This window comes from Theropithecus gelada, unplaced genomic scaffold (genome assembly GCF_003255815.1).
Source record: "Theropithecus gelada isolate Dixy unplaced genomic scaffold, Tgel_1.0 HiC_scaffold_15829, whole genome shotgun sequence".
NCBI lineage: Eukaryota > Metazoa > Chordata > Mammalia > Primates > Cercopithecidae > Theropithecus > Theropithecus gelada.
In genome coordinates, this window is record NW_020257580.1 from 7,232 (window position 1) to 18,294 (window position 11,063).

Consider the following 11,063-nt stretch of genomic DNA (forward strand, 5'->3'; position numbering starts at 1 on the left):
TTTTTTTTTTTTTGAGACGGAGTCTCGCTCTGTAGCCCAGGCTGGAGTGCAGTGGCCGGATCTCAGCTCACTGCAAGCTCCGCCTCCCGGGATCACGCCATTCTCCCGCCTCAGCCTCCCGAGTAGCTGGGACTACAGGCGCCTGCCACCTCGCCCGGCTAGTTTTTTGTATTTCTTAGTAGAGACGGGGTTTCACCGTGTTAGCCAGGATGGTCTCGATCTCCTGACCTCGTGATCCGCCCGTCTCGGCCTCCCAAAGTGCTGGGATTACAGGCTTGAGCCACCGCGCCCGGCCTGGCTGGCTAATTTCTTAAACCCTGCTGGAAGGACCTGGTGCCACCAATTCCCAATTCCATTGCAGGCTTAGAAGTTGCTTTTGGCCAGGCTTGGTGGCTCATGCCAGTAATCTCAGCACTATGGGAGGCCAAGGTACCCGGGTGGATCACGAGGTTGGGAGTTTGAGACCAGCCTGACCAACATGGTAAAATCCCGTCTCTACTAAAAATATAAAAATCATCTGGGTGTGGCAGCACGCACTTACAATACCAGCTACTCGGGAGGCTGAGGCAGGAGAATTACTTGAGCCCGGGAGGCAGAGGTTGCCGTGATCCGAGATCGCACCACTGCACTCCAGCCTGGATGACAGAGTGAGACTCCATCTCAAAAAAAATAAATAAATAAGTTGCTTTCCAGTTATTTCACACCTGTTTATCTGTTCTTCCAGCTTCCAGAACTTTGAGGCTGCTGCTTCCTCTTCCACACTCTATCCTCATGGATTCATATCTTTTCTTTTTTTAATCCCCTTTGTTTTTGTTTTCGTTTTTTGTAGAGATCGGGGGGGGTGGTCTCCCTGTATTGCCCAGGCTGGTCTCGAACTCCTGAGCCAAAGCGATCCACCTGCCTCAGCCTCACAAAGTGCTGGGATTACAGGTGTGAGCCATCAAACCTCCGCCTCCCAGGTTCAAGCAATTCTCCTGCCTCAGCCTCCCGAGTAGCTGGGATTACAGGCATGCGCCACCACGCCTGGCTAATTTTGTGTTTTTAGTAGAGATGGGGTTTTTCCATGTTGGTCAGGCTGGTCTCGAACTCCCAACCTCAGGTGATCCGTCTGCCTCAGCCTCCCAAAGTGCTGGGATTATAGGCGTAAGCCACCATGCCTAGCCTATTTTCTTTTAGAGACTGGGACTCTGGCTGGGTGTAGTGACTCCTGCCTGTAATCCCAGGAGGCTGGGAGGCTGAGGCAGGTGGGTTGCCTGAGACCAGGAGTTCAAGACCAGCCTGGGCAACATAGCAAGACCTTGCCTCTAAAAAAATTTTTTTTTTTAAAAATTAGCCAGCCTACTCGGCAGGCTGAGGTGGGAGGATCGCTTGAACCCAGGAGGTCTCAAGGTTGCAGAGAGCCATGTTCATGCCATTGAACTCCAGCCGGGGTGACACAGTAAGATTTTGTCTCAAAAAATACATACATAGTAATAATAATAATGCAAGAAAATTTCCCAGAACTGAAGAATGTGATACTGATCGAAAGTGTGCCCCAAGTGCCCAGAAAAGGAGATAAAAATATTTTTTTTTTTTTTTATTCTTTTTGAGACGGAGTCTCGCTGTGTCGCCCAGGCTGGAGTGCGGTGGCGCGATCTCGGCTCACTGCAAGCTCCGCCTCCCGGGTTCACGCCATTCTCCCGCCTCAGCCTCTGAGTAGCTGGGACTACAGGCGCCCGCCACCTCGCCCGGCTAGTTTTTTGTATTTTTAGTAGAGACGGGGTTTCCCCGTGTTAGCCAGGATGGTCTCGATCTCCTGACCTCATGATCCACCCGCCTCGGCCTCCCAAAGTGCTGGGATTACAGGCTTGAGCCACCGTGCCCGGCCGAGATAAAAATATTAATACACCTTTACATATATTTAAAAACACTGGAGAGAAGAATTATGTTCTACAAACAAAGAGAAAGAGAAAAATCAAGCAGCAAATCATATTCAAAAGATCAGAAAAAAGAATTATTTTGCAGTTCAACCTCATCTCTACTAAAAATACAAAAATTAGCCAGGCGTGGTGGTGCATGCCTGTAATCCCAGCTACCTGGAAGGCTGAGGCAGGAGAATCGCTTGAACCTGGGAGGCTGCAATGAGCCAAGATCGCGTCACTGCACTCCAGTCTGGGACAGAGTGAGCCTCCATCTCAAAAAAAAAAAAAAAAAAAAAAAGAGTCTCGCTCTGTTTGCACCCCAGCCTGTAAGAGAGAGAAAGACTCCATCAAAAAAAAAAAAAAAAAAAAAAAAAAGAGTCTCGCTCTGTCCCAGGCTGGAGTGCAGTGGTATGATCTCAGCTCATTGCAGCGTCCACCTCCTGGGTTCAAGTGATTCTCCTGCCTCAGCCTCCCAGGTAACTGGGATTACAGGCATGTGTCAACATGCCCGGCTAATTTTTGTATTTTTAGTAGAGACGGGGTTTCACCATGTTGGCCAGGCTGGTCTTGAACTCCTGACCTTGTGAACCACCAGCCTCAGCCTCCTAAAGTGCTGGGATTACAGGCGTGAGCCACTGTGCTCAGCCACGACTCCGTCTTAAAAAAAGAAAAGAAAAAGAAAGAAAGAAACTACACCTGTCTTGTGACTGCTCATTAATCTTACCAAGGTGGTGGTTCAGCCCCAGAACAGGGAAGAGAGTAGTTTTAGGGAGGAACTATTATTATTCTTGTTTCAAGTTGAACTCTAAATTCCTCCCCTGGTCAGCTGGGCCTACGCCCAGGAATGAGCAGGGTCAGCTTGGAGGTCAGGAACAGGATGGGGTCAGTTATGTCATAATTTTGCAAGAGCAGTTTCAATAGGAAGACATAAGGTCCAAGAGATGCCATTCACTAAGGGACTCCATTGGGGGCGGTGAGAAGGCTCTGGACAGCTTCTCCAGAAAGGGGACAATGACAGAGCACTGTTTGGGTGAGGGAGAAGGGACAAGATGGAGGAAGGTAAACAAGAAGGCACCGCCCTTGTTGCTTCCGGGTTCTTCATCACCAACTTACTTGCGTGCGGGAAAATGCAGATCAACTGAGCAGGCGCCCCGGGACGTCAATCCGAAGAGATGGAAACTTACCCGGCCACACCTATGGAGATGCCTCTATCACACCCTTATCCTGCCCACTGCCCTCCTCCTTCTAGTACCAATGCATAAAAGTCCGCCGCCGGTAAACGCCGGTGTGACTTCCTCGGCCCCTGCATTCGTGGACCGGAGAACCTCACCCGAGAGCACCAGCGCAACTTCCCTTGCCCCCCACACCTGAGGACCAGAGAACCTTGCCCGAGAGTGTGCGCATATTTGCAATAAAAGACTGCCACTTTCTTATGTACTTTGGCCTCATGTTTAATTACTTAGCTCTCCTAAATTAAGTTACATTAAATTAAATTAAGACAAGCACCTGTTGAGTCCCAGGAGCATTTAGAGAATTAGTGAACATTTTGGGGCTAAATGAGTGATACATTTATTGAAGACTAAGTAACGAGAAACAAACAGAAAAAGAAGCTCCAGGGAAAACAAGAAGCTGTGTAGGAGATAAAATGTTATCATAAGGCCAGATGCAGTGGCTCACACCTGTAATCCCAGCACTTTGGCTTTTGTTTGTGTTTTTCTTTTGAGACAGAGTTTTGCTCTTGTTGCCCAGGTTGGAGTGCAGTGGTGTGATCTCAGCTCACGGCAACCTCCGCCTCCTGGGTTCAAGTGATTCTCCTGCCTAAGCCTCCCTAGTAGCTGGGATTACAGTCATGCACCACCACATCTGGCTAATTTTGTATTTATAGTAGAGACGGGGTTTCTCCGTGTTGGTCAGGCTGGTCTCAAACTCTCAACACTGTGCCTGGCCTTAATCCTAGCACTTTGGGAGGCTGAGTCGGGTGGATCACTTGAGGTCAGGAGTTTGAGACCAGTATGGCTAATATGGTGAAACCTTGACTCTACTCAAAATACAAAAATTAGCTGGATGTGGAGGCACGTGCCTGTAATCCCAGCTACTCCGCCTCCTGGGTTCAAGCAATTCTCTTGCCTCAGCCTCCCGAGTAGCTGGGATTACAGGTGCCCACCACCACACTCGGCTAATGTTTGTATTTTTAGCAGAGACCAGGTTTCACCATGTTGGCCAGGCTGGTCTTGAACTCCTGACCTCAGGTGATCTGCCCGCCTCAGCCTCCCAAAGTGTTGTGATTATAGTCGCGAGCCACCGTGCCCTGACTAGCTCAAGCAATTCTTAAAGAAAAGCCTGGTCGGGCACGGTGCTACCTGACTTTCAGTTACATGGAGGTAACTGCCAGAGTGCAGCCTGATCAATGCTAAATTATAACTCTATTTCCGTCCAGAGTTATTCTTTTATTTTCTTTTGCTTTTTCCTTTTATTTTCTTTAACTGTTTTTTCATTATTATTATTATTATTATTATTATTTTAAGACAGAAACTTGCTCTGTCGCCCAGGCTGGAGTGTGGTGGTGCGATCTTGGCTCACTGTAACTGTAATCGCCCAAGGGGTTCACCTTGTTGGCTGCCTAGACAGAGCTGATTCATCGAGACCAGGAAATCGCAATAGAGAAAGAGTAATTCATGCAGAGCTGGCTGTGCGGGAGACTAGAATTTTACTGCTACTCAAATCAGTCTCCCCGAGCATTTGGGGAGCAGAGTTTTTAAGGATAACTTGGTAGGTGGGGGAAGCCGGTGAGCCAGGAGTGCTGTTGGTCAGGGATGAAATCACAGGAAGTCGGAGTCAGAGCTGTCTTCTTGCACTGAGTCCGTTCCTGGGTCGGGGTCACAGGATCAGATGAGCCAGTTTATCCATCTGGGTGGGGCCATGAAGTGCAGGGTCTGCAAAATATCTCAAGGACTGATTTTAGGAGCAGTTTAGGGAGGGTTGGAATCTTGTAGCCTCCAGCTGCATGACTCCAAACCATCATTTCTAATCTTGTGGCTAATGTTAATCCTACAATGACAATCTAGTCCCCAGGCAAGAACATCTGCTTTGAAAAAGGGCTGTGACCGTCTTTGTTTAAACCATAAACTAAGTTTCTCCCAAAGTTAGTTCAGCCTACACCCAAGAATGAACAAGGACAGCTTGGCGGTTAGAAGCAAGATGGAGTTGGTTAAGATAGGTCTCCTTCACTGTCTCAGTCATAATTTGGCAAAGGTAGTTTCACAACCTCTGCTTCCTGGGTTTAGGCGATTCCCCAGCCTCAGTCTCCTGAGTAGCTGGCGATATCAACGCGCGCCACCACGCCCGGCTAATATTTGTATTTTTAGTAGAGACGAGGTTTTGCGACGTTGGCTTCCCAACGAGCCTGGCCTCAAGTGATCTGTGCACCTCGGCCTCCCAAAGTGCTGGGATTACAGGCATGAGCCACCAACCCCGGGCTGCGCTCATTGTTCATGAATTTGTAGAGCTTCATCTCCAGACTTCTCCTGATCCTTTCCTGGTGGTCACTGGGTGGGGTGAAAGTCCCAACCCTCCAGTCTTTAGGTCTTACTAACCCCACCCTGAAGCTCCCCGGGGGCTCTACCCTAAATCACTGCGTTAGCATAAACTCGGGAGTTATCTGACGGAGCATATAAGGAATGACAAGACACTCCTACCCATCAGGAATTTCCAAAGGTGTTAGGGGCTCCGTGACAGGAAGTGGGGACAAACACCAAATCGATTTCTTTTTCTACTACAGAAGATAAACACCAAAATAATTAGCTCCAAGAAGGAAAGAGGCTGCGGGAGGAGGACTATGATTTTTCTTCTGACAAGCCACAGGGACCCATGAATCCTTAAGCCGGGGGCCTGGCTCATTTTAATAAATCAAATTTTGAAAAGTCTAGATAGGATTGATGTTATTCCCCATGCCACACTGGGCCTGTTTGTGGCCCAAAAATTTCTGGGCCCAAAGATTCTGTGGCCCAAAGATTCTGGGGGACCCAGGTTGTGTCCTCATCAAGGCTGCTTGTTTCAGTAATTATCCTGGGCTGCATCGCACTCACCTGGTTGTGGGGCTCAGGCTTGCCCCCATCCCTGGCACATGCCCCTTCAAGGCGGGCAGGTGTGTGTATAGACTTGACTATAGGCTGGGGAGGCAGAGGATCCACGCTGCCAGCAACTTCATCTTCCTGCTGCTGCTTCTCAGATCTCCTGCTTCCCAGATGGCCCCGGCTGTTTCTGCAACCTGGTCCACCCTCCCTCCTCTCTCCTCGCCCTGATAGGTGGTCCTGATGGGCCAGTGCAGAGCGCTGGCACTGGTTGAGTGCTGTGTCGCACGTGCTTCTCACCAAAGCTTCCTAACGGACGGTGTGCTCCCCCTCTGACATCAGGGTAACAGGCAGAGGGTCTGCATGGCTGCAGGTCACAGAGCTAAGGGAAGCAGAGTTGAGATCTGGACCGAGGTCTGATTCCAGAGCCCTTGGGGAAAGGCCCTCACGCCTAGGGGGTCATGGGATCCTCCCTCTAAGGGGGCAGCATTCCTGCCTGGATCTTGGCCAGGGAGTAGATGTCAGAGAGGCCATCCATTCCAGGACATTCAGAGTGCCTGGCCTGAGATGCAGGAGGCCCTGGGGTGAGCAGGGTGGAGTGGCCTCAGACGGTGGCTGCTGATTGGCTGTGTGTCCTTAGGCACATCGCCTTGCCTCTCTGTGCAGCAGGAACAGTACCTTGCAGGCAGGTGGTTGTGAAGATTAAAGTGCCTGGTCCACCCAGCTGCAGCCTGGCCTGTTAAGCTCCGGAAATAGCCCCTGCCAACCCACCTGACCGCCAGCTGCTCCTCTCGGGCCTTCCCTGGGACTGTGAAGGCCCCGGGGCAGACGCCAGCTCCCCAGACTGATTTGAAAGGTCAGGGTGGCCTGGAGAAGTTAGCCTGAGGTCAGATCTGAAGGGCCAAAGGTCTGAAGGTGCTCAGTCTGGTGAGCTCACAGGGGTGGGGAGTGGGGGGCGGGTGGAGCCTGGAGGGCTGTGACTGGCCTGAGGCCAGAGTTTATGGCGAAATTGAATCCCCCTTATTCTGATGTCCTGGAAAACATTCCCGGGTGAGTCAGGGCTCTGAGGTGGCTGCCTCAGCTGAGAGTGGGGCCTCCCACCCTGATTCATCCTGTGGCCCAGGCCCTGCCCAGGGTGGGGAAAGGGGTTGGCAACTCAGGCCCATGCCCATGCAAGGAGGGTTCTTTTTCTGTCCTCCTCCCACCACCGTTGCATCCTGGAAGGCAGGAGTTCAGCACCTTGGAGAGGGGACAGCCCCTGTCCTCGCAGTCCCTGGTGCGGGCGCCCACATCTGCTTTCTCAATTTGTCCACACGGGAGGCAGGGCATGGTGGGAATTTGAACCCAAGCCTGAATACCTCGAGTGGGGTCAGGGTACAGTCACTGGGCCAGTGTTAAGCTTCTGATGTGCTTAAAAAGGCCCAAAAAACTAGCCCTGCTACCCCTTCCTATATTTGCCCTGGAGCACCTGGATGGGACCTGACTTACACCTGTGAGTGGCCTCAATTCTGAGGAGGTTCCCGGGCAGCCCCACCCTGACCTCACTCACCCCACTGCCTTGGGGGGCTGTCACCAGTGGTCTTGTGAAGGGTTTGGTAAAGGGACGGCTACGTCAGCTTCCCAGGACAGTTCTGGGTCCCACATGATGACTGCGGTGACCCTCTGTGCCCCAGGTTATCCACGAGGGCCCACCTGCAGCCCCAGGCTTGCAGCAGACCCTTGGGGGTCAGACAGCAAGGCCCCTGCAGACCCTCACCCCAGAGGCGCCCAATGAATGTGGCCCTGCCTGGGCCCAGCCAAGGTCAGGAGACACAGAACTCCAATCTTTGCTATAAATACACGTGTTTGGTGAGTGAGGGGCAACAGAAGGCAGAGAGATGGCGCTGTACACAGCTGGTATAGGCTTGGAGGTGGAACGCCAGAGAGACAGACACACAGACAGTCCGCCTAGCAGGGCAGGCCGGGCAGCATTCTGGGGCTTGTAACACTTGGTTGGTGGGCGAGAGCCGGGAGGAGGTCTGGCCCAGGGCTGGAGGGGCCGAGGCACCCTGCAGGCTCCAAGGTCCGAGGTCCTGGGTGGCATCCGCGGTGGCACCTGGGCTCAGCTCACGTCATTCAGGGCCTGGAGGGACACGAGGCCAGTCAGGAGGGTGCTCTGGGTCCCTGGGTCCCCCCACCTGGCCCCACAGGCCACCCACCTTGCGGGCAAACTCGGGCAGCACGAAGGCGGCGCGGTGCACATCGGAGTTGTAGTACTTCAGCTGCATCTGTGCCACCTGCTGCTGCGTCAGCGGCTGCACTGGCTCCTGGAAGTTGGTGCTCTGGGGACCGGGCCAGGGCACATCAGGGGGGGTACTTTTTTTTTTTTTTGAGACGGAGTCTCGCTCTGTTGCCCTCGCTGGAGTGCAGTGGCGTCATCTCGGCTCACTGCAACCTCTGCCTCCCGGGTTCAAGTGATTCTCCTGCCTCAGCCTCAGGTACACGCCACCACACCCAGCTAATTTTTTTTGTGTGTGTATTTTGAGTAGAGATGGAGTTTCTCCATGTTGGTCAGGCTGGTCTTGAACTCCTGACCTCAAGCAATCTGCCCGCCTTGGTCTCCCAAAGTGCTGGGATTCCAGGCGTAAGACACTGCGCCCGGCCTGGGGACGGCTTTTTTTTTTTTTATTTTTTTTTGAGATGGAGCCTTTCTCTGTCCCCCAGGCCGGAGTGCAGTGGTGTGATCCCGGCTCCCTGCAAGCTCCGCCTCCCGGGTTCACGCCATTCTCCTGCCTCAGCCTCCCCAGCAGCTGGGACAACAGGCAAACGCCGCCATGTCCAGCTAATTTTTTTTGTATTTTTAGTAGAGATGGGGTTTCACCGTGTTAGCCAGGATGGTCTCCATCTCCTGACCTCGAGATCCGCCCACCTCGGCCTCCCAAAGCGCTGGGATTCCAGGCGTGGCCACCGCGCCCGGCAGGGGGAGGGCTCTTTATTTACTTCCCCCGACCCCCACCCCTGGGCACCCCCATCTCACCGGGTTCTTGCTGCACAGCATGAAGCCGATCTGGCCGCTGGGGTAGGTGGGGATGGTGCAGTAGGCGTAGGCCACCACGGGGAACAGGGACTGGCAGAACTGCCGCATCTCCTTGATGAGGTCCAGGTGCAGCCACTGGCACTCGCCTGGGGGCCCCGAAGCATCAGCATCTGGCAGGGCCTGCCCTGCCCCGCCCCACCCGCCCCACTGCTCTAGGCCTGTGGCTCACCCTGGCAGCAGAGGACACCATCTTCCTTGAGGGCCGTCTTCATAAGCTGGTAATAGGACTCCTTGAAGAGACTTTCGGCGGGGCCTGGGGAAGGATGGAGGGAGACACACTGAACACAGTCTGGCTGAGACCTCCAGGGCCACTCTTACCCCGCTACACAGACCCACACAGCTGCCAGGTGGCCAGAGCCAGGATCTGAACCCAGGTCTGTGGGTGACAGGCTCCACACCTGAGTCCCATTCTTGGGGGAGTGTCATTGGCACCACAGCAGAGGAACCTCTACCCCAGGCCTTGGTCTAAGACTAGAACCTGCCCCCACTCCAGTGCTGACCAGTCCAGAGCAGAGGGGAGGCTGAAGAGGACACAGGGGCCTCAGTGTCCCAATGCCAGATCCCCACTCTCCTTGGGGCCCAGCTTGTGAACTCAGGGCAGTGGCCTGGCTCCTGCCTACTGTCCTGAGCCATGTTTCAGAGGGCAGGTAACAACTGAGAAGGGAAAAGTACAGCTCTAGTTCAAGGGGCGGGAGGCTGCTCTATCCTCGACTCTGAAGGCCTGGGGGAGGCTGACCTCCAGACCCGCAGCTGTCAGAAAACCCTGGGGCCCATCCGCTGCTTACCCATAGGGTCTGAGGAGTCAGTGATGATCACATCGAAGGCATCCTGATTCTGTTTCATGAACTCAAAACCGTCACCCACATGTAGGGTCAGCTTCGAGCTAGAGTAGCCAATGGCCATGCCTGGCAGGAACTTCTTGGAGACTTGGATGACATCCTGGAGGGGATGGGAGGGACCAGACTGGGCCAAGGGGCTGGGGGACCTGGAGCCAGACACAGCCACGTGGGACTCTCCAAGTGCCTCACAGGCAAGTGACCTTGGCCAAGCCCTTCCTTTTTTTTTTTTTTGAGACAGGGTCTCACTCTGTGGCCTAGGCTGGAGTACAGTGGCATGGATCATGGCTCACTGCACCTTCGGCCTCCAGGGCTCAGGTGATCCTCCCACCTCAGCCTCCTGAGTAGCTGGGACTTCGAGCGTGTTCCATCATGCTCGGCTACTTTTTAAATTTTTGGTAGAGATGGAGTCTCCCTATGTTGCCTCGAACTCCTAGGCTCGAGGGATCCTCTCACCTCGGCATCCGAAAAGCGCTAGGATTACAGTTGTGAGCCTCCACAGCTGGCCCCTTTTAGGAATCTCAGTTTATAATGTGTAAAGCGGGAAAAACTCTGGTACCTCTCTTTCTCCTTGAGAGCCGGCTCTTGCCTGTGGCTTGAGCTCCTCTCTCCCAACCCTACCCGCTCCTTCCAGACCAAATCACCCTGTCTGAGTGGCTTTCTTGTCCCTTCCTATTTATTTCTTTTCTTTTTTTTCTTTTTTGAGATGGAGTCTCGCTGTGTCACCCAGGCTGGAGTGCAGTGGCGCGATCTCAGCTCACTGCAAGCTCCGTCTCCCGGGTTCACCCCATTCTCCTGCCTCGGCCTCCTGAGTAGCAGGGATTACAGGCGCCCGCCACCACGCCCGGCTAATTTTTTGTATTTTTAGTAGAGACGGGGTTTCACCGTGTTAGCCAGGATGGTCTCGGATCTCCTGCCCTGGTGATCCACCCGCCTCAGCCTCCCAAAGTGCTGGGATTACAGGTGTGAGCCACCACGTCTGCCCAGTCAATATTTATTTTTTCGAGACAGAGTCTTGCTTTGCTGCCCAGGCTGGAGTGCAGGGGCACGATCTCAGCTCACTGCAACGCAACCTCCTGCCTCAGCCTCCCAAGTAGTTGGAATTACAGGCGCATGCCACCAAGTCCTGCCATTTTTTTTTTTTTTTTTTTGTATTTTTAGTAGAGACGGAGGTTCCATC

At 53.2% G+C, this 11,063-nt stretch overlaps 1 protein-coding gene across 1 annotated transcript; it reads right to left on the reverse strand.

Annotated features, from left to right (window-relative positions):
- Positions 1–7,796: 7,796 nt before the first annotated feature.
- Positions 7,797–9,986, reverse strand: LOC112617030 (spermidine synthase; the record flags this gene model as incomplete). Its single annotated transcript, XM_025373762.1, has 5 exons — positions 7,797–8,093; positions 8,170–8,292; positions 8,988–9,133; positions 9,217–9,300; positions 9,833–9,986. Coding segments are annotated over 5 exons (528 nt in total), but the record flags the coding sequence as incomplete, so codon positions are not given.
- Between the last annotated feature and the right edge of the window lie 1,077 nt (positions 9,987–11,063).